At 40.7% G+C, this 22062-nt stretch overlaps 1 protein-coding gene across 3 annotated transcripts in view; it reads left to right on the top strand.

The window, feature by feature from the left end:
• Nucleotides 1-22062, top strand: part of BABAM2 (BRISC and BRCA1 A complex member 2) — a 168304-nt gene that overhangs the window by 35824 nt on the left and 110418 nt on the right. For all 3 annotated transcript variants that reach the window (XM_062637037.1, XM_062637039.1, XM_062637038.1), the window contains 2 exons: nt 13044-13238; nt 17057-17131. In XM_062637037.1, the coding sequence (XP_062493021.1) occupies nt 13044-13238; nt 17057-17131 (270 nt within the window). The remainder of the gene's footprint in view (nt 1-13043; nt 13239-17056; nt 17132-22062) is intronic.

Below are 22062 nucleotides of genomic sequence, written 5' to 3'. Positions count from 1 at the left end.
TGCTTGCTTAATTTTGTAGGGAAGAAAATACCTGAAAATACCTTTCTTGTTCTAATCTTGCTAGCATAGAATGGAACATTAATTCCATTAGTTCTCTGAAGGGCTCAGGGGGGAAACATTTCCTTTCATTTTGTGGCACAAGCTTTTCTGATAATGCAATTCCTCCCTAAAATGTGGAAAATCTACAGTATTAGCTCTTAAAATATAGTATTTCAGTCCAGGAAATACTAGTTTCAGGAGAACATTAGGAATGTGTATGGATCGTTTGACTGAAGGATGGCAAAGTGGGAGAAAATATTTTTCTGCCATACTAACTAATGTGGATGTGATGAGAGAATTAATGATTGTAGACTAGCAAAAAAGGGGAAAAAACATTTAATGACTTTCCATTCATGGTGTATATTAGTTTAAAAAAAACATAAGAGTTTATTTTCATTTGTCACCTGAATCTGACCATCTTTCTCAAGGTCACAGTGTTAGGTGATCCAGAAGGTTGGACCACAATAACAGATGCTTAAATCTAACTGTAAAGGCTAAAAAAGATGTTTAGGCTTACATTTCTTTCAAGCCTATGTCTGTTTAGCTTATACCTGAGCCCAGAGTACTGGCCTCATGAGTTCCTGGATTCTCTCTTGAATTGATGTTGAATTAATCTTGATTACTCAGTGAATTAACTCATTTCTTAGGTGGGCAACAGTTGCTACTGAGCTTGAGATGCTCCTCTAAGTGTAAAATTGAGTAGCAGATCCTGAAGACCTGGTAGGTGACGAAGGAGCACTTACATACGTAGGTATTAGTCTTAGCTGAGAGCTGCCATATGGGCACTTGCACAATCATCACTCATCTCTTAATTAGTTCTTGTGTGGCAGGAGGGATCGTGGGCTCATCTTTGCTCTTCTCTGACCCCTGGAGACTGAAAGGCTAGTGGTGGGACAAGCTTGCTTCTAACTCTGCGTGTGAGGGAGAGCTGAGCAGGCTGTCAGTGAGCTGGTGCACAAGCTGAAGCTTAGGCTGTGCCTGAACTTACACTCTCTATACAGCTAAAGGTGTTCTAGGTAGCTTTGCCAATATACATTCTTATGCTTTTCATAAGGTACCCTTGCATGACTGAAATCTGAATGCATTTCAAACTTAGTTGGTTTTGGTTTTTTTCCTTAACCCCTTTTTGTTTAATTTGTGCTTTATTTAATTTACTCGTCCAGTTAGATACTCTATTTCCATCTTCCTGGTGTTCCTTCCACTTCTTCAGGGTTTTTGACTGTGTTTATGTGCAAACTCTTAAAGAGTGCTAGGCAAGCCATTTCACTATGGCACTTAATCCAAATGTTTTCAGATTTCCTCTGGAAGCCCATTTCAACATTTGGAGGTCCTCCAGACCACTTACTCTGTAGGCTGTGATAATACCCCATCAGAGATAGTCAATCTGTATTAGTACCTCATACTAATGTATCTTGCCTTAAGGGTAAGTGAAGTCTGTTAATATCACAGTATCACAGTATCACAGTATGCTGGAGATTGGAAGGGACCTCAAAAGATCATCTAGTCCAATCCCCCTGCCAGAGCAGGAACACCTAGATAACGTTACACAGGAATGTGTCCAGGCGGGCTTTGAATGTCTCCAGGGAAGGAGACTCCACAACCTCCCTGGGCAGCCTGTTCCAGTGTTCCGTCACCCTCACTGAGAAGAAGTTCCTTCTCAAGTTTAAGTGGAACCTCTTGTGTTCCAGTTTGCACCCGTTACTCCTTGTCCTATCATTGTTTGCCACTGAGTAGAGCCTGGCTCCATCCTCGTGACACTCCCCCTTTATATATTTATAGACACTTATAAGGTCACCCCTCAGTCTCCTCTTCTCTAAACTATAAAGACCCAGCTCCCTCAGTCTTTCCTCATAAGGGAGATGCTCCACTCCCTTAATCATCTTGGTTGCCCTGCGCTGGACTCTCTCCAGCAGCTCCCTGTCCTTCTTGAACTGAGGGGCCCAGAACTGGACACAATATTCCAGATGGGGTCTCACCAGGGCAGAGTAGAGGGGAAGAAGGACCTCTCTCGACCTACTAACCACCGCCCTTCTAATGCATCCCAGGATGCCATTGGCCTTCTTAGCCACAAGGGCACAGTGTTGGCTCATGGTCATCCTGTCGTCCACTAGGACCCCCAGGTCCCTCTCCCCTACACTGCTCTCTAGCAGGTCGTTCCCCAACATATACTGGAACCTGGGGTTGTTCCTGCCCAGATGCAGGACTCTACACTTTCCCTTGTTATATTTCATCCCGTTATTCCCTGCCCAACTCTCCAGCCTGTCCAGGTCTCGCTGGATGGCAGCACAGCCTTCTGGCGTGTCAGCCACTCCTCCCAGCTTAGTGTCATCAGCAAACTTGCTGATAGTACACTCAATTCCCTCATCTAAATCGTTGATGAATATATTAAATAATACTGGTCCCAGTACTGACCCTTGAGGCACTCCACTAGTTACAGGCCTCCAACTAGACTCAGCCCCATAGACCACAACTCTCTGGCTTCTCTCCTTCAGCCAGTTCGCAGTCCACCTCACTACCTGGTCATCCAGTCCACACTTCCTCAATTTAGCCGTGAGGATGCTGTGGGAGACTGTGTCAAAGGCTTTGCTGAAGTCAAGGTAGACCACATCCACCGCTCTGCCATCATCCATCCACCGTGTTATTTCCTCATAGAAGGCTAAGAGATTGGTCAAACATGATTTCCCCTTGGTGAAGCCATGTTGACTGCCCCTCATAACCCTCTTATCCTTGATATACTTTAAGATGGCACCAAGGACAAGGTGTTCCATCACTTTCCCAGGGATGGAGGTGAGGCTGACCGGTCTATAGTTACCCGGGTCCTCCTTCTTGCCCTTTTTGAAGACTGGAGTGACATTTGCCTTCCTCCAGTCCTCAGGCACCTCTCCCGTTTCCCAGGACTTGGTAAAGATGATGGCGAGTGGTCTAGCAATGACTTCCGCCAGTTCCCTCAGCACCCGCGGGTGCATCCCATCTGGACCCATGGATTTATGGATGTCCAGATTGCTCAACTGATCTCTAACCCATTCCTCATCGACTAAGGCAAGTCGCTCCGTCGACCTGACTTCATCTAAGGTCTCAGGGGTACAGGGCTCTTCAGGACTGCCTGCGGCAGAGTAGACAGAGACAAAGAAGGCATTCAGTAACTCTGCCATCTCTGTATCTTCTGTCACCAGGGCACCCATCCCGTTCATCAGTGGGCCTACATTGCCTCTGGTGTTAGTTTTGTCTGCCATGTACTTGAAAAAGCTCTTTTTGCTGTCCTTGACCCTTCTTGCCAGGTTTAATTCTAAGGAAGCCTTAGTCCTCCTAGCTGCCTTCCTACATCCCCTAGCAGCAGCCTTATATTCCTCCCAAGTGGCCAGCCCCTCCTTCCATGACCTGTAAACTCTCCTCTTCCACTTGAGCATACCCAGCAATTCCCTATTTAGCCACACAGGTCTCTTGGCCCTCTTCCTTGACTTCCTACGTGTCGGGATGCTCCGATCTTGAGCTCGGAAAAAGCAGTCCTTGAATGTCAACCAACTATCTTGGGCCCCTTTTCCTTCAAGCAGCCTTGCCCACGGGATTTCCCCTAGCAATTGCTTGAAAAGGCCAAAGTTTGCCCTGCTAAAGTCCAGGGTTGCAATTCTACTTGGTATTCTACTAGTCCTACCACACAAGATCCTGAACTTCACCATCTCGTGGTCGCTGCAACCAAGGCAGCCCTCTACCCTTACTGCTTCAACCAGACCCTCCTTGTTAGTGAGGATGAGATCCAGCAGCGCTCCTCTCCTGGTCGGCTCATCCACCATTTGCAGGAGGAAGTTATCATCCACACACTGGAGGAACCTCCTGGACTGCGGCTGGGTTGCCGAGTGGTCCTTCCAGCAAACATCAGGGAAGTTAAAATCCCCCACGACGACCACGGCCTGTGACTGTGAGGCCTCTCTCAGCTGCCTGTAGAAGGCCTCGTCAACTTCCTCACCCTGATCTGGTGGTCTGTAACAGACACCTACAACAGTATCCCCCCTGCCAGCCTGCCCCTTAATTCTCACCCACAGACTCTCAACTCGCTCATCATCTGTCCCCAGACAGAACTCGGTGCATTGTAGTTCCTCCCGCACATAAAGAGCGACCCCACCACCCCTCCTGGCTGGCCTGTCTTTCCTGAAAAGGACATAGCCCTCCATGACTATATTCCAGTCATGTGAGCTGTCCCACCAAGTCTCTGTAATTGCCACCAGATCATAGTCTCCTGACTTAACACAGGTTTCCAACTCCTCCTGCTTATTTCCCATGCTGCGCGCATTGGTGTACAGACATTCCAGGGAGCGAGCTGAGCACACCGATTTCACCCTAGGATTATAGGAGGCCTCCCAGTCTTCATTAATTCTGGAGCGCTGCCCCACTGGGGCAAGCCCAGCAACAACCCCATCCCCCTTCGAATCTAGTTTAAAGCTCTCCAAATGAGCCCTGCTAATTCGTGCCCCAGCATCCTTTTGCCTCTGTGAGACAAACCTTTCTCACTTGACATTGTCCAGACTGGTGCCCTATAAAACCAGCCATTATCAAAGAATCCAAAGCCCTGCCTGTAGCACCAGTCTCGTAGCCAATCGTTCATGAACTGAATCTTCCCATTCCTTCCCACATCATCAGTGGAAGATGGAAGGAGTGCAGAGAAGATCACTTGAGCCCCAGACTCTTTCACCATCCTCCCCAAGGCCCTGTAGTCTTTCTTCATCCCCCTCAGACTGCGGGAAGCAGCTTCCTCCCCACCTGTCTGGAAGACCAGCAGCGGGTAGTAGTCTGTCGGGTGCACCAGGCTGGGGAGCGCCCTGGTGATATCCCTGATCCGGGCTCCAGGCAGACTACACACTTCCCTATGATGAGGGTCAACTCTGCATATCGGGCCCTCTGTTCCTCTCAGAAGGGAATCCCCTACTACAATGACCCTTCTTTCTTTCTTAACAGAGGCAGTCCTGAGGTGCAAAGTCGACCGCCTTTTCCTATGTGGCCTTGTGGGCTGGCCTTGCCCCACATTCTCACTTACCTCTCCTTCAAGATCCAGGGCCTCGAACCTATTACGGACGGACACCTGGGGAAGCAGGGCAGGAAGGGGGGAGGGTTTCCCCCGACGTCGAACCGGAACTCGCTTCCAACCCTCGTCGTCTTTTTGGTCCCCTACCTCTGCGCTACAGCTACAGGGCAGGGGCTGTCTCGGGCCATCCCCCTCTGCCTGAGAAGGCAGGGGGTCCTTCCCCTTTTGGGGGGTATCTCCCTGGAACCGTTCCGACCGGCACTCCAGGGAGTTACTCCACCAGTCGATCTCCCTTTCACACTCCCTGATGGTCCTCAGCGTCTCGACCTCCTCCTTAAGTCTTGCCACCAGGCTAAGCAGATCTTCTACCTGCTCACACCTCACGCAGGTGGAATGCTGTCCTCCCTCCCCCGGCAGCAGAACAAGAGAAAAATTGAAGTTGTGAACTGTGTAGTTATGTTAGATAATAAATGGGGGGGGACACACAGTATGCCCTCAAATATTCTTTAAGGGATAGTTGAAGTCAATGAATGTGCAATTATTCTTGTAGGCAATGACTGTTGGGTCTGTGACTTGCTTCCTCCCAACATCAGTTGCTTATGTTGCTCGGTATTTTCACAAGGGCAACTTGCAGTTGATGAAGACAAAGCAAAAGCTCCTCTTTTGGCTTATCTTTTTTACCAGTTTTCAGAGACTTTGCCCACTTCTAGAGGCTTTTCACCACTTCTCATTGAAGGAGCTATGCATAGCAACTGTTCCACTGCCTGTTTTAAAGGCACCTAAATCTAGTGCCATCTATTCCAGTTTGATCACTGTGTATTAACTGTTATTCCTTTTCTGTAGAAACACTGAAAGGGATTTCTAGGCTTTGTGAGGATAGTTTTAGGAAGTGCTAGGAAGAAGCTGCAGAACGTGCTCAGATTTTCTCAGTGTATTACACTGCCATTATTAACACTGTGAATGTCTTTCTCTCCAGCAAGGTTTTCTTTTGTGGCGAGTCAGGTTGATCTAGTAATGCCCTAGTCTCCTTCACGGTCTCTTCCCCTTATATTCAATAGGCATCAGTTTTTCCTCTGAGAAGCACAACTTTCTCTGTTATCACTGATGGTTGCCCGAGGAAGCAGCAAGATTGAGCAAACAAAAGACTCTTCAGGCAGATGGTGTCATGTTGGAGTGAAATTATGATAAGAGTGAAAGACTTGCTGTTTAAAAAGGGGCTCTTGAGGTGAAGTGTTAACATTGAGACAGTGGTCTGTTCTCTGGTCCACCAAGGGCCTGAAGAGTTGGAGCCTCTTCACACTACCATCAGTGCATGACGAGTAAATCTTTAGATAGAAGATGTGCATGCGTATGTCTTGTGTTGAAATGAATCTTGTCTTCATGCTTTGTTCCTTTTACTTGCCGTGTCTAGTTAAATATGTACGCCTCTGGTAATCGACTCCCAAGGGGGAAAAAATGTTGTGTGCTCACATGGATTAACTAATGGTTAGTTCATTGGATTCCCTATCGGAGGAGTTATACGTGCTGAGGGAATTAAGAAATTCCTTCTTGGAACAGATAAAGGTACCATCTGCTTTCCAAGAGAGGTGTGCTGGGAGGTCTGGAAAGGAGCAAAACTTGCTCTAATCCCTTAGCAAAGTAGGACAAGAAATTCTTCTGCGTGCCAAGTCTTTAGGAGATTAATTAGATAGCATTGTACTCTCTCTCTTTGACAGTAGGCAGTTGTAGCTTTTAAGGGTCTGATTAATCTGTAAGAGAGCTCTGTGGGAGAAACAGGCAGACTTTTTCCAGGAAGAGGGCACAACTTAAAAGTGCTCTCCTGGGCTTAGCTTCACAGTTTCTGCATCTCCAGAGCACCCTTAGCAAAGATCAGCTCTATCTTAACTGCTCCTACAGCAGGGCATAGGAGTAATCTGTAGTAACCTTTGGAAGTTTAGTTTGCTCCTTTTTGCCTCTTCTTCTGGAGAGAAAGTGATATTCTGAGTGAAGACAGAGGAGTTTCTTCCATGTGTCAGATTTGCTGGGGTTTATTTTAGAGTTGCTTTTAGTATGGGATCATCAATCAAGAATCACACTGTGTGTCCAGTAGAAGAAAAGAGGGAAGATAAGCTTATACAAAATGTAAGGTGCTTTCCAAAAGCAGAATTCATTTCTTAATGCGTTGTTTTCCTGCTGTGCATTTTCATGCTAATTTAAGGCCTTCAGGTATTTGAGATTAGAGGTAAGCATTTATAAGGTGCTGTAATTTCTGCATCCAGTTTTCACAGCCCCTCACTAAAACTTAAAAAAATAAAGTAAATTTTTACTATCCCAAGCTTTGCTTTGTGCAAAGCTTTTAATATCTTCTTTTAATATCTTTTTAATATCTTTAATAACTTTTTATCTGTTATACACAAGAGCTAGTAGAGCACACAAGGTCTGTAAGGTTTTCGGTTGTATTTGCCATGACAGAAGCGCTCCTGACTTGAACTGTTTTTATGAAATGTTAAGTTTTGATGTTTGCTTGTGCCCAAAAATGATCATTTTCAGCAGATCACTCCAGAAAGTTGTTCCAGTGGTGCTTTGGGGGAGGGGGATTCGAAGAACCTGTGAAAATAAGATGACAAGTAGATGGCATGTAGGTTTACAGTGATTGATTTGAAGCTGCAGCCTGTAGGATGTTTAAGTGCTGGCTGCTAAGAAACTGAAGCCTTTGAAGTTGTTCTAACACTCCAGCCCTGCAAATACTGTGAAAAATATCTGTTGATAGAAAGATGTGAGCATATGGCAGATAATTATCCTGTGCCTGTCTCTGTGAGCAATTTCCCCATGGTGGCCCGTGAAGACTATAGCAACGTAGGGACTGAAACCAGGTATCCCAGTTTCTAGACTAATGCTGTACCCTCTGGACTTCTACGTATCTCCTCTGTATTTATGCGGAGCTTAAGTGCTAATGTCACAGTGTGATCTTTCCTCTTTCAGGTAGAAACTTCCTTTGGTACTGGTTTTAAACCACTGCAGAGTGCAATTTGTTTGCATGTAGTGTGCAGAGATATAAACAAAATGCAAATCTGTCCTTGCGTTATCCTTTATGATAATTCTGGATGAAAGATCTGTAGAGATGCATTACCACTGTTACGGGCTTGGGAGGTTTTGTTTACCGATTTCTTTCTCGTGGAAGTTAATTTCTTGCTTAGAAATATAAAAGTACACTAACTTAAAATAAGATCTTGGTGTTGTTTCCTGTAGTATAGCCAGGAAAAACAGTTACAATCTGTCTTCTTTAAAATCACATTCCTGGAAGATATTCTGGCAACCTGGATATTTAAACACATTTTCAAAGAAAAACAACTTCAGATCAATTAGGAATGATCGTATTTTCTTTCTGATAGCATAGAATTATACTTCACTGCAGACATTGCCTGGAGTTACGAAATAAGCAATAACCTGTGAAGGAGGCTATGAATTAGCTGCTGATGGAACATGAGGTGCATTATGTTCTAAAAAAGGAGGAATAGGTAATCACAGACACTGAGTAGTTCGCATAGGTTCTCAGTTAGATTTTTTTTTTTTTTTGGAAGGATAAAGGAAAGATTGCAAAGCACAAAATGTTCCAGAACAAAATTTAAATTTGGTTTCTTTGCCAAAAGTTGAGTTAGTATGGCTACTTTGGAAAGCTGGAGTCTGCATGGTCTTGCTAGTGGGCCTGAGAAGCTGCTTTGGTGGGGGGGGTTCACTTGCCTCACCTCTAAGAAGATCTCACTGGAACTGATACTGTCTGCCTGCAAATTTTCTTTGTCTCTTCTTGAAATCCAGTTGGTGTCACTGCTAGTCATTTAAATGAGTTATTGTTGAAATGGCTTCATTTTCACTCTGTGGGTGGCCTTATAATATCTTTGCCTCTTTATACACACTCTTAAGTATATTCGTTTTCTCAGTACCTTGGTTGTGTCTTACGGCCTAAACCAAACCACTTTCTCAGTCAGACTGCTTACTTGCTATGGAACCAACTGCTGGCAGGAGACAGGATCAAAAGCCAGAGAAATTGAGGATTGACTTTGCACCCCGACAAGATCTATGGGGTTATACTTCTTAGTGCAACTTAATGCTCTTTGGTGAGCTTGTTCGAACTGATTATCTGGCAGATCTTCAGAATCTCCTGAATCACTTTGCATTTCTCTAGTGTAGACGTACTTTAATGGATGCTTACTGTTGACTGGGTTTTGTATTATAACTGAATATTGGTTTTATAGTGGACATACATGCTATTGGTTAATTACTCCAAGGTCCAGAGTTTTCATTTTCCCAAAGACCTTATCCTGAAACATAGACCAATAAAGAAAAAGGTTAGCAATTGCCAGGGAAGCTTCCACCACAAAAGAATACTCAGCTTCCTTAGGTTGAATTGCTTACTCACAGATAGGTAAATAGTTATTGGCCATCTTCTGTAGGACAGTAGCTACAATGTGTGGGTATTGATGCTTTGTCATATGGAAGTTCTTGTTCCATTACATTTTCAATTCATTCCTTAATGGGGAAAATGGGGATTAGCCAGTCGTCACTGATGACATTACTGGGCTTTTGTACTGCAAGAAAATACATAGTCATCTTGTGATGCTACTAAACTGTACAATATATGTTTTTTATATATATATATGCGTACCAAAATACATAGTCATCTTCTGATGCAGTATGACCAAGCCAAAAGCCAATTAAAAGCTTGAAATTAAGGTCTGAAGATCCTAGTTTTTTTTTGAATTATGGAAAGTCATGAGAGCAGTGTCTAGACAGAAGGGAGCTGTTTAACTGAGCCTCCATGCATGTGCTCAGAAATGACAGGTATGTTCTATGATAAGCTGAAAAAAATGATAACCTTAAAAATGGTCATAACCAATCTGAGATGTGAATATAAGACTTCATATGAGACAAGCATGAATGCAGATCTAGTTGAAGATGCACAGTCTGAGTTGATTCATACTTCTATATTGTTGTACAGTGGGCCACTTTCAGTCTAGCTGGCTAACTTATGAGAAACTTGGAGAGTTTGCACTGCAGAGTTCACTTAAAGATATCTATTGGCAAACAAGACAAGGAATTGGATCCAGCTCTGTATTTCTTTATTTTAAATGCTTCAGTGATTGTTCTGTAAAATTTGATTAACCCTCTGGAAAGTCTGCAGAAATCTCTTTTCAAATTAGAAAAGATTTATTGAGCGAAAGACCTAACTTAAAACCCCAGTCGGTCATTTTGTAATATAAAATTCATTTCAATTGGAATTTTATAGTAATTTCAGATTAAAAAAAAACCCAAACCTGTCTTTCTGGCATGCATGACATTCTGGTATGATGATGTGAATGTATAAATTTTGTCAGTGACAAAATTGAAGGTCATATTGAGAAGAGCAGAAGGAGATTTTGACAGAAGCCACAGAAAGCAACAAGTCTTTTGCTGTGTACATGTTTGCTGGTTATTTCTTTAATGAGGTATTTTGTACCTGCCAGGCTTCAGCAGTCTGGCTGCAGAAAATGAGGTTATGTTTGTTCCAGGGTTTTCTGAAACCTCATGATTTTGAAGTTGCTCTCAGAGCATGATTCTTACGCAAGATTTGAGTTTTGTGGCAAAACTTGGATCCGTGCAGCACAAATACTGGAAGCTCACTTTGTTCTTCTAATGTTTAAAGTGTTTTAAAATGTTATTTCTTTAAAAAGCTGCATTGGCTAGGGTTGGAATACAGCCTTCGGGCAAACAATCAGAACATAAGCGCACAGGCTTCCCTTCTATTTGCTTCAAAGCCTTAGTTTAAGATTTTGCTGAATATAATGCTGCATGGCTAAATAAAATTTTGTTTAGGAGATCCTTTATCTCTAAAGAAGGAGGTCAGCTTGCTGTTGCAGAGTCACTACTCATTGACTAAAGTGACAAATCCTTGTGTGTTCTTGGCAGAATCATTATAATGCTGAAATTGTAGCGCTTAAGACCTTCTGCAAGAGATCACATCAAACTCTGCTGTAGTTAGGTTTCAACAGTGTGTGTTACAGGTAGTTGCTTATTTTGTCTTTGATTTCAAAAACAGAAGAAAGATCAAAGAAGGTACAGTTTGAGAGAACCATGTAGCATGGAGTTTGGCATACTGTTGAAACTGGATCACAATAAAATGGTTTTAAAGTATTTCCAGGTGAATAAACCTTAATGAAGAGGGCAAGTAAGCAGCACTTACATATGTAAGAATTTTTGCATACATAAATACGTCATTGTATTCAGAAGGGTTTGTGTTAAAATTTAGAAGATTTGATCTTCTGAAAAGAGCAGCACTTCTGCAAAGTTAACAAAATGGGCAGAAATGTGATGGCTAACTGCCAGACAAGAAGCACTACGGTACTGTAATTCCCAAGTTCAAAATGAATGTTTATTTAAATGAGAATTTGTGTTACAGAAGATTTGTTTGACCATTGTATATTTACGCTTTCATCAGTGAGAATCTGTTGTAATTGATGTATGCGCTGGGTGGGTAGTTGAGTTTTTCTCCAGGTGATTTGCTTTTTATATCCAGTTTGTACTTGGTTTGAATATTTACTGAATGAAAGGTATTTAGTAAGGATCCTACAGTCAAATAATTCATTCTAATTCATGTAGCTTTAAGGCAATGCAGCATAAAGCCAGTTTTCATGCGGTGTTCTTGAATTCTTTGAAGAGAGCAGTCCTCTGCTCTGTGCTGGACAGGTGACAATGGATTTCCTCTTGCTCGGTTCTTTTTTTTTTGTTCTGTAGTGTAATGTTATTTAAAAAACAAAAGGTTTGGTTGCATTTAGGTCAGTTATTAAAATATTGCGGGTCATTTCCTTTGACAGAACATTTCTATTGTGTTATACCAATGACATTAGGAGGAAAGGTTATTCCCACTTGTCTGGCTGATATCAATACGTACTGGCATATTACATCCTCTGGCTTTCTGGAAATGCTTTATTTCAGCAGCAGCTTGGGAACAGGAAATTTAAGGTTATACTCTGTCTGGTTTTAGACTGCATGATGCAAAATGTGTTTCCTAGAAGACGCTGTCTACCTGACAAATTCTGTAGATTTGGATAAGCTTAAATGGGTCAAGACGGGATTAGATTTTTACAAGCTGTAGATGCAGACAAGGCAGAACAAGGCTTTTAGTCTCTTGGTAGTATGTATTTGAGGAACTTAGATGAATCGCATTAGTATCTCAGCCATTCAACAATTACTCCAGAATGTAGTTTACTTTTTAAGATATGGAAGTGATAATATTCTCATTTTATAAGTGTTCTTACTGTCTAGAAGGAAGAAAAAAAAAACCCAACCCCAAACCAGTGCTTCTACTTCAAGCCATCATCAAATGTAAAGTCTGTGACACTGTGGTAGCTTCTAAGGACAGAGGTTTAAGGAGTACAGTTTATTCCTGTAACTGTTCATTGAACTGTTCATTCATCCATGTAAAACAAAGCCAATTGTGATCAGCAGTTATGTCCTGTTGTGCTTTTTAAGCTGAGCCTGTCAGTCTTGGGTGAGTCTGTAAATTCTGTAAATATCAGGTTCTTTTCAAATCTGTACTCAGGGGCAAGTGTTCCCCTAAGTGCTCCATCCGCATTCTAAGATCGTAAGTTTTTCTTTTTAGCAAAGCAAGAACAATGTCTGTGTTTCTGAGGAATGGGATCACCACCTTCCAGACCTCTTGTTTCTCCCAACCATTTTCATGTGACAGAAATGTATGTTTTTCATCGTAATCACAGCAATGAGTGATGAGTAGACAGTTAATGCAGCACTGTCAGCCACAGTCATTCAAAAATCATGAATTGTGTTGCTGAAAGTCATGACCTGGTTTCCTTCCAAAGCATGATATAAACTTTGCATTTAATATTATGGTTTATTTTGTTTGTCACAAACCTTCCATGTGCATACATGCCTTTAGTATCAGTATGGAAGGAGGAGTGCTTGTCTTTCTATTGCTGTAGACAATTTTGGTCTCTGTTCTTTTCCAATTCAACAGAATTTAGCTTCTTGGAATCCTTCAAACCCTGAGTGTCTCCTCCTTGTTGTGAAAGAACTCGTGCAGCAGTATCACCAATTTCAATGCAGCCGATTACGTGAGAGCTCTCGTCTCATGTTCGAATATCAAACTTTACTTGAAGAGCCCCAGTATGGAGAAAACATGGAAATCTATGCTGGCAAGAAGAACAACTGGGTAAGTTATTCAGAGTATTTCTGCCAAAGTGCTTTTAGTGTCACTTAATACAGCTCTTATCTTGCTAAACTTGAGTTGTTTCTGTGAATCTCCATGCCTTGTTCCAAATGGAGAAAACTTCTATTTGACTTCAGCTCACTTTCTATGTTCCTGTTTTGTACATTGTTGTCATTCCACTGCCTTGGTTGGACCAGATTTCCAGGTGAGTAACTTTATCAGCCTGGTGTTAGTTCATCTGAGTTATAGACAAAAACTATGAAAACTGTTGAATGGCCTGTGCAGTATTTACAGGGCACAGTGTAGTGTTATTTGGAAGTTTGAGTTAGCTCTGAAGATTTGAGAGGCAGAATAGCAGTGTTGGTATGATGCCCTGTCCTAGTCAGTAAAGGTAGGATGTATTAGGGTGTGGTGCCATATTACAGTTGAGTTGCTGCAGCTGCCTGTGTCCCTCTGGCATTTGTTTAAGCTAAGTTGTTTCAGGAACTTAAACTGGAGAGGAAAAAAAAACCCAAACACCAAAATTTCTGCAGAAGGACAGTAAGAGGTGACATGGGGTTAGAGCAGTGACCTTGTAAGGCCATGTCTTTGTACAGCAGTTAGACATTAAACGGGCTTATCTGTTTCCTGAAGTTGTATCCTTTGCCTTAGGAAATGTGCTGTGCTGCATAGAAATGCTCCACGTATACCACCTCATCCTCCTAAAATGAGGCTATTGGCAGTGTAGACATTTTGGTTTGTGGGTGGTTTATTTTTTAGGTTTTTAAAATGGATCTCTGCCACAGAATAAGCTTTACAAAAATCAGGTTTTTTGCATTGGTAATATGTATTTATCATGGGAAGCTTGGAGTCAGATATATCAGGAAATACTCAGTTGTGTTTATGCTGAACACGTCCCCCTCTTACTTTCATCAACAGCATACTCTCAGGATATACTGGCCTTCAGAAACAGCATCTGCTGAAATAGAAAACTGATGAAAATTCAGCATTCCTGTTATCAGGCCCTAAAATTCAGCTTTATGTCACTTTAATCATCCTTAAGTTACAGGTGACACAAGGATGTTTACAACTCTCAGTACTGTTTTTCTTTTCTTAGACAAGTCACATAGGCTTTTTATTTTAAGCCAAGTAAAATTTTCATCAGAGAATTTCAGATTTCTTATGTTCATAGATCAGAATATTTCATTAATTTGTTCTTAAATGTTGTTCTCTATAGCTCCCATCACAAACAACTTGCCACATCTGTAAATATCATCAGACTGGTTTATTGAAATGCAAAAGACTTCCTGAACTGTAGTGAGATTTTTGTCACAGTTTTTGGCAGCTGTCAAAATTCCACTCAAGACTGTAGAAAACTATGGGTGTTTTCCTTTTTTTTTAGTAGGAAAGCAGTATCTACTTGAGTCTTTTAAGTCTTTCCTCAGTCTTTGTTTGGGGACTGAATAAACAAATTATTTTTTTTCACATTTGAAATGCTGTCTTAGTTAAAAATATTCCCATAAAATAAATCTTAAATACATTTTGGGATAAATCCTTTAAATCACTGCAGAGCTATTTGAGGTTTCTGTAGCGTGTGCTTTGTTTTCAAAGTTTATGCTCTCTATCAAGAAAAGATTTGAGAGCCTTGTTTGGAGATTCTATGAACCTGGTGTATACATGACAGAGGCTTGTTTATGAGTGTCCTAAAACTCAAAACTATGAAACTAGCTTGTGTTCTTTTTCCTGTTCTTTACAACTGTTTTGTTAGTCTTGATTATCAGGGCAGCAGGAGTGTTTATGTGAAAAATGAGATAAACTGCATGTTACCTCCTTTTCCTGGAAGTCATTGAGAATCACGTTATTGCCATCTCTCAGGGATCAATAGTAGCTCACCAGGCTCATGAAGTTATCATCTATAAGTGAACCTTGCACTGTGTTATAAAAGCAATCATTATAAGTGCATGAGTTAAAAAGCTTTGAAGAGGAGGCCTCAATTCAGTGCTGTGTCCCAAAATGGAACAGAAATTTTCTCTTATGCATTTATTCCAGAATCTTCAATTTTGTGAAGTGTCTCCAAGATCTATGACAAATAGACAAACCATGATCTTAAGGCCCTTTCCCACCCTCATTTTCTATGATTCTATGATTATCTAGCTCAGCAGCTTCATGTTGGCAGAGTACTGACTGGTACAGATGCCCGCTAGCTCTCTAATCTCTCAGTGCTGTGGCCAGAAATTGATTTGACTCTACCTGATGGCTGTGACCAGGCGGTTGGATTTGGGTAGGCGAGCACCATGGACAGGGACTGCTCCCTGCCCCTCCAGAACACTTTGAGAATCGATGCTCTGCAAAATAATCATGGTTGAATGACAAAAGGATGTAGTCTGTGAGTCCTTATTTACTCCCATGTCTTGGAGCAGCTGTTTTGATCAGAGGCCATTCATCTGTTCAGTGGCAATCCCTGTTCATCAGACTTGTTTTTTTACCAGAAATAACTGTCTGGATTTTATGGCCAATGTCCTGTGGCATTTTTTGGAAGCTAAATCCAGACAAGAAGCACTGTCTATAATATCAGTTTCACTCTGAATGAAAAGCAAGTGCCCTGGCTGTCATCAGAGCAGTCTTTGTGTTATACATGCACAAGAAGGCGGTGATTTTCCTGCATGCATAAATAATACCGCTTCAGAAAGTTGGCATCTATCCTCACAAGTAGTATCATCATGAAGTCTGGCTTTAATATGTGTTCACTTTCTGTTGCATAGTTAGTATGTTCAGGAAACAGTGCAGTAGTACATATGTGTTACTGTGGGAGAACGGATACTGCATATTCATACACCTTTGATTTGTCCCCTTGCCTGTTAAAACGAAGTACTATGTTTTAAAAGTTGTATGTCATCATGTAACTAAGTAAGGGGTGTGTGCAAAGACAGGGCAGTGTGAAAACTGAAAACAAGTTTTGCTGCCTTGTGTCAAGATATCCCAATTTTCTATACTTAACTATGCACTTACTGTTTAATGCTTTTTGTCCGACTAATTCAATGTGACAGAAATAACTGCTATATGGCTGTTTTATTGAATAAAAAACCAGAGATGAACAAAAAATTAATATAGCGGAAATCAGGCAGGCATTTGTTTTTCAAAAAGAGCCAACTTCATTGCTTCATAGCCAGGTGGACAAAGTCTGGTGTTCGGGAAGTGTATGTAACAGAAAGGAAATCCTTTCCACTTCCTTTGCATACGCTTTATGCATAAATAAAGAGCAATGTGTAGGGGACGCCTGGCAAATTCTTAGTAAGCTGTTGCCTAGGTGTTAAGAGTCACATAATTCTGAAAAATAAATTATAAAACCTGCTACTTCAGTTCTTTCCTCTGTGTTTATTCAGAGGGCGCTTGTGGTGCAGTGTCACATTAGTCATTCCAGATTCACTTGGGAAGATGCCTCTCTCTCATGCATATGCTCTTTTAAATTTGTCAGGTTTTTAGCTTTGTTTTCAGACTGTTTGCATGTCTTGCCAGGCTTTTGTCCGGAAATGAGTACAGCCAAGACGGGTCTCTATTTAGGGCCTAACAAACCATAGTCTGATTTTGTTGTATTCTGACTACTTTTTGATGTTGACTTACTGGCAGTGATGTTTTAGGGTTTCTAAGGTGTTTTCTCATAACATCTGTGAAATCTGTAAATCATTTTCTCCATCTTCAGTAATTCCAGTCAGAAATGTTCTAAATGTAAACCCTTCTGCTTGGTGTGAGTGCTCACATTTTTCTAGTTTCATACTCTGAACATTCAGTTTGCTGTTCTGTCTTAGACACCAGGTCTCATTAGTGTTACCTTTCTTCCACAGACTGGAGAATTCTCAGCTCGCTTCCTCTTGAAGTTGCCTGTAGATTTCAGTAACATTCCTACCTACCTGCTCAAGGTAAAGTTAATGTCTAAGTTGAGAGTGCTTGTGAGAGAGTATGAGTTCTGGAAATGTTCTTAGTAAAATTTTCTGCCCTCCTCCTTTCCAGGACTTTGAAAGTCCACCATTTCTAAACCTGATTGGTTTATGTTTTGGAAAGGTGATGTTAGGCCACACTGGTTTTTCACATGCCGTTTTACCAGGTAGTAGATATACACCTATATCACTCTAAAGCACCTTGCAGGATTAGGGTTGTTGTAGGAGATGCTGTGCAATGCAAATGTTCTGGGTTTTTAGACAATATTGTAAGTAGCAAACTCTTGACTAAATCCAAGGTATTATCTTGGGGAGCAAATTTAAATATTTACAGATAAACTCTTTTGTATTAGTCTGTGGAATTTCATGTTATGTAAGTGTTGTTTTTTAATGAGCAGTCCCAGTTTTACCAGTAGTCTTAATAGTAGAAGCAGAATAGCAAACTAAAAATACCATTTCTTATTAGGGAATGAAAGCAAATACCTGATGACAAGAATTGAGGGTTTTGATGTTTACTTTGTTTCTGAACACTAATTTGACCAGATACTTTAGAAAGTAGGACTATAGAGTATTGATTTGAATTGGAAAAAAGTATTTTTACCAAAAAAAAGCCCAGACCCAACAAACAAACAAACCCAAAACAAACTTGTGACAAACTACCAGTATGGAAGAATTTGAAATGAGTGGTCTTCACAGCAGGGGACAGTCAGTCTTTCAAGCCATTGCTGTGGAAGCCCATTGTAAAGTCAGTGTTATTATGTTCAGAGAAGCAGTGAAAGATCAGGGTTGTCCCTGTTATCGTTACTGTTGAATGAAGTGCTGAACTTCTACTGCAGACAAAGTTTGAGTTACCTGATGTTACCAGCACCCATCTTTCCTCTGAACTGTACGCCTGCCTCTTAATCATCTTTTTACTTTTAAATATTTGGGAAGAACAGCTACTTAATGTTGAGTAACTTTTTTATGTTAAGATGAAAACGTCAGTGTGGATTCCATTACCTCCTCTTCATCTTATTGTTACAACAGTCTTCAACTATTGTTAGATCACAATTGCAGTTTCTCCAAATAAGATGTTTCAAGCTTAGAACCGTGAAACTAAAAGTGGGCACAACTATGATCTACCTGAAATTTTTGGTTGTAGTCTGAGATTGGTATCCTGTGATCTCTTTGCTTTCTGTAGACTGCTGTTTGAGTAATGAGCTGCTCCTAACTTTCCCCAATACATCCGAATATTTTCAGTTTGTTCTGTGTTCATCAGGACATTCTCTTCTCACTTGAACATTTCCAGTCAGATGTAAGGTGGTTGGCAAAGGCCTTTTCAGGAAGGGCGGTGTTGAGAAGCAGGGTGCAGCAGCAGCTCGCCTGGACTGTAGGATAGCTGTGATTTGCTTCTGAAAGACTGGTAAAAAAAAGACTGAGAACATCTAATGCAAACTATGGAGTTCTGGCAAGAGCAGGCAGCAAGTACCTTGTTTTCCAGGAACGCTTTTAAATTGGTTGGGAATTTCAGGACAAGTACATACCCAGTATGCTTAACAGCTTCAGTCACAGGACTGTCTTATACCTCTGTTTAGTCTCTGAGGAAACTGTGTAACTTGGAGGTTGGAACGTGGTGAATGAATTCATGTAGCATGTAAGACCCCTGTGATAAAAACAGATGCTACTTTTGATTCTAAAGAGTAACATTTTAAGGCGTGACAGCATATTCCTCTTCAGCATAATGCAATGTTCACTGAATATCTTCCACCTTCTCTAAAGAAGGTTGGTATACTGCGGATAAACCAGCAGTGCGCCACAACTTCACCCTGAGTACTGAATGATTCAATAGTCTGAAGAAAAATGTGTATTTATTTTGCTTGCATATGTAGATGGTGTGATGTGAAGAGGCATGCACAGAAGGTAGCAGAATCAGTTTCCAAGGCTTGCTTTATTTTCACATTTCTAAAACCTTAATGTCTAAGATTTGGGGGTTTAAAATTAATGTATTTTTGTACATAACAGCCTTATAACAGCTGATCCTTCTTGATGGGCAGTGTATTGATGAAATCCTGAGGTTTCTTACACAGACTTCTTCTAGGCAAGCAGATGTATTAACTGTCTGTGGTAGGAGAATGATACGTAGTCTGAATGAGTATCCACAGGAGAAGAAATACTGTTTTATTCCAGTAGTGTTTGATGATAACGGAAGAATGGTTTGACTCAGGCTCCAGCATGAATTATGACAGTGTGTGTTCTGCAGCAGGCATGGATCTTTTACCCTTGCTGCGTTTAGCTCCTTCTATTCTGACATTATCAGCCATACAAATGTCATCTCTTAAGGCAGCAATATAAAGGCAGATAGAGTTGGAGCTACTCTGTTGTGGCTGAAATAATTATTCTCTGACTGCTCCAAATTTATAAAGCTATTAAAAAAAACTAAGCTATGTCTTTTTTTTTTTTTTTTCTGATGAGACTTTTGACATAAATAGTTCTTTGATTTGTTGCAATAAAATAGGAGTTGATTTTCCATCATGCCTGCCAGTTGGCTTCAGTGCTACCTGCTGGATTATGGTACATGATAGAGCATCTATTGATTGATGCGGTGGAAATAATTGTTAATGTATTACCCTGAAAGGTGGAGGAGCAGTCAGTAATAGAAGGCTGTTAGTGTATTAACAGCTTAATGTTTAACTGCAGAATTTAATGTGTTTGAGTTATGTTCTAGTCTGTAGCCAGCCTTACAGCTTCTCTGTGACAGTTTGCAAAGTTCAAACCTGTGTTGTACTTTCTCTGCTATCTTCTTTTTTGATGTTTAATTAATACTACTTGTATTAAAATCTGGTGAAATATTTAAAGACCATCATTTTTGCCTCATCAGTTACTCCTAGTACCCCAATGATTTGTAACTCTCTTCTGAAATGTTTATTGGTGGCAGTAGGTAAACACAAGCATGGCTGGAAAGCCTTGTGTAGTTTGCCAGTATTCAGGTTTAAGGATGTAAGCTGTCAGGGCAGTCTAAGTGTTACAAAATCTTTGGAGTTGTTGAGAATCAAACCCCAGAATCAGAAGATCTTACTCTGTCAAATTTGCACTGATGGTGGTGAGAGTATTCTTCTTTCCCTATAAAGAATAACGATTTAAGGCATAGGATGAGTTGGGTTTTTATACTGGAGGGGCAGATTTAACCAGGTCATTTTAAAGGTATTCACTGTACTAGATTTAAAATTCAGTTCAAGTGTATGCATGTTAAGGAAAATAGCTGAGCACATAAAGAAGAGCAAGAATGATTAAAAGAGCAATGCATAACACACTGTCTCTTCCTCTGAATTCTGAAGTTCTAGTAAAAGTTCTTCACTTCTGCATTTGGAAACATAATACCACCTGCAGCAGATAAATCTTTTTTCCTGAGTATTCTTGGCACATTGCTTCACATTTGCAAGAAAAAAGTACCATTCTTTCTTTTCCATGCTAAAGAACTGTTCAGAAAGAAAATGTTGATTTACACTGAAAAAGCACATTTAGGAAAAGACGCCCTTTCATTACGCTTTCTTTTACAGAGGTATACTTTAATACAAAGGTTTTGAATTTAACGTGGACCTTTTCATCCACTTCTGCATTGTTTTCTAGTGCGAATCATATCCATTACATTTTAATTCTTGACATAACTGCAGAATCAAGCTGGTGGCTCAAACTACTTCAAGGTTCATTGTTGGTAAGCCTTTCATTAAGGTTCTCTTTTTGATAAAAATGGAGCTTTGGCTTGCTCAGGAAAATCCTTATATCTCTATCCTGTTTACTATCGTGCTTTCCCTTTCCCTTTCTTGCAGTTGGATTTTTAATCACATTATTTTTGGCTTAAATTCTTTTATGTTGGTTGCAATATTTTTAATTTTTGCCACTATTTCATAAATGGAAGCATTCTCTGTACATACAGGTTTGGAGAGTCAGTCCGTAGTTCACACTTTACAGGTACTATGTGTGCCACAGCAGTGATGGAGCGGATAGACTTAGCATCTAAAATGCCTCATCCAAATCATTCTTTGTGGTTTTGGTCAGATGCAGGAACATGTGTTATCATAATGATAATTCATTAAAAGTCTCCAGCTCAGTAATATACAAATTATACTGGGTTATGTGACTGTAGTATGATTACACAGTATGAGTGAACTTTAGCATATGTTGCCGGTGATGCTGTTGAAAGCAAGACATTTAGGTGTTTTTCTTTTATTTCCATAGGGTTTTGAGGTTTTGGCTAAGAAAGATGTTCTGTGATTACCACCACCTTCTTGTATGTAATTTTTAAAGTATTCATTTTCCTTAAGTATCTGCTTCTTCTGCCCTGGTGAACAGCTAGTATCTGGACCAATTTATCTATGATGCTGTGAGCAGCAGGCTTCCAATGACTTTTTTACTGTTCAAGAGTAAAGGAAATACAGAAAGCAGACCTAATTGCTTTTTGTAGATGATTTTCGTTTTTTTTTTAATCTTTAAATCTATTTTTCATGAGTTTTTTGTGTTGACCATTTCATTTAGTGCGTATCTTTTAGAACTGAAACAAATAAGAGACGTTGTCTAGACACATTGCCAGGGGCCAAACAGTTGTGTGTAAGACTGTCAGTGGAAAAGGTTTATCAAGTCCAAATTGAAAGATAAGAACATATTTGTGTTTTTCCTTACTGTGATTTCATCATTTGGAAGTCTGTTAAAAGACTTCAGTGCAACCTTTGCTTATGACGTAGACCAGATTCCAAGTACTGTGAAAAGATTGCAGTACTTGTGTGTGTATGAGTAATCAGCTATAGTAGAGAACAAACAGAAGTTAAGTCATAGTATTCAGGGTCAAACAAGATTTATATTTTTTTCCCCAGGCTGGTTTCTTTACTATTGTGATTTAGCAGTTTGATTTATTTGACAGCTTTTAAGGTTCGTGTTAA

Source organism: Pezoporus occidentalis, unplaced genomic scaffold, assembly GCF_034315485.1.
Source record: "Pezoporus occidentalis ecotype Australia unplaced genomic scaffold, CSIRO_AGI_Poc_V1 ctg50, whole genome shotgun sequence".
Classification (NCBI taxonomy): Eukaryota; Metazoa; Chordata; class Aves; order Psittaciformes; family Psittacidae; genus Pezoporus; species Pezoporus occidentalis.
The sequence above is the reverse complement of the archived record's forward strand: the minus strand, read 5'-3'. Positions and strand labels throughout refer to the sequence as shown.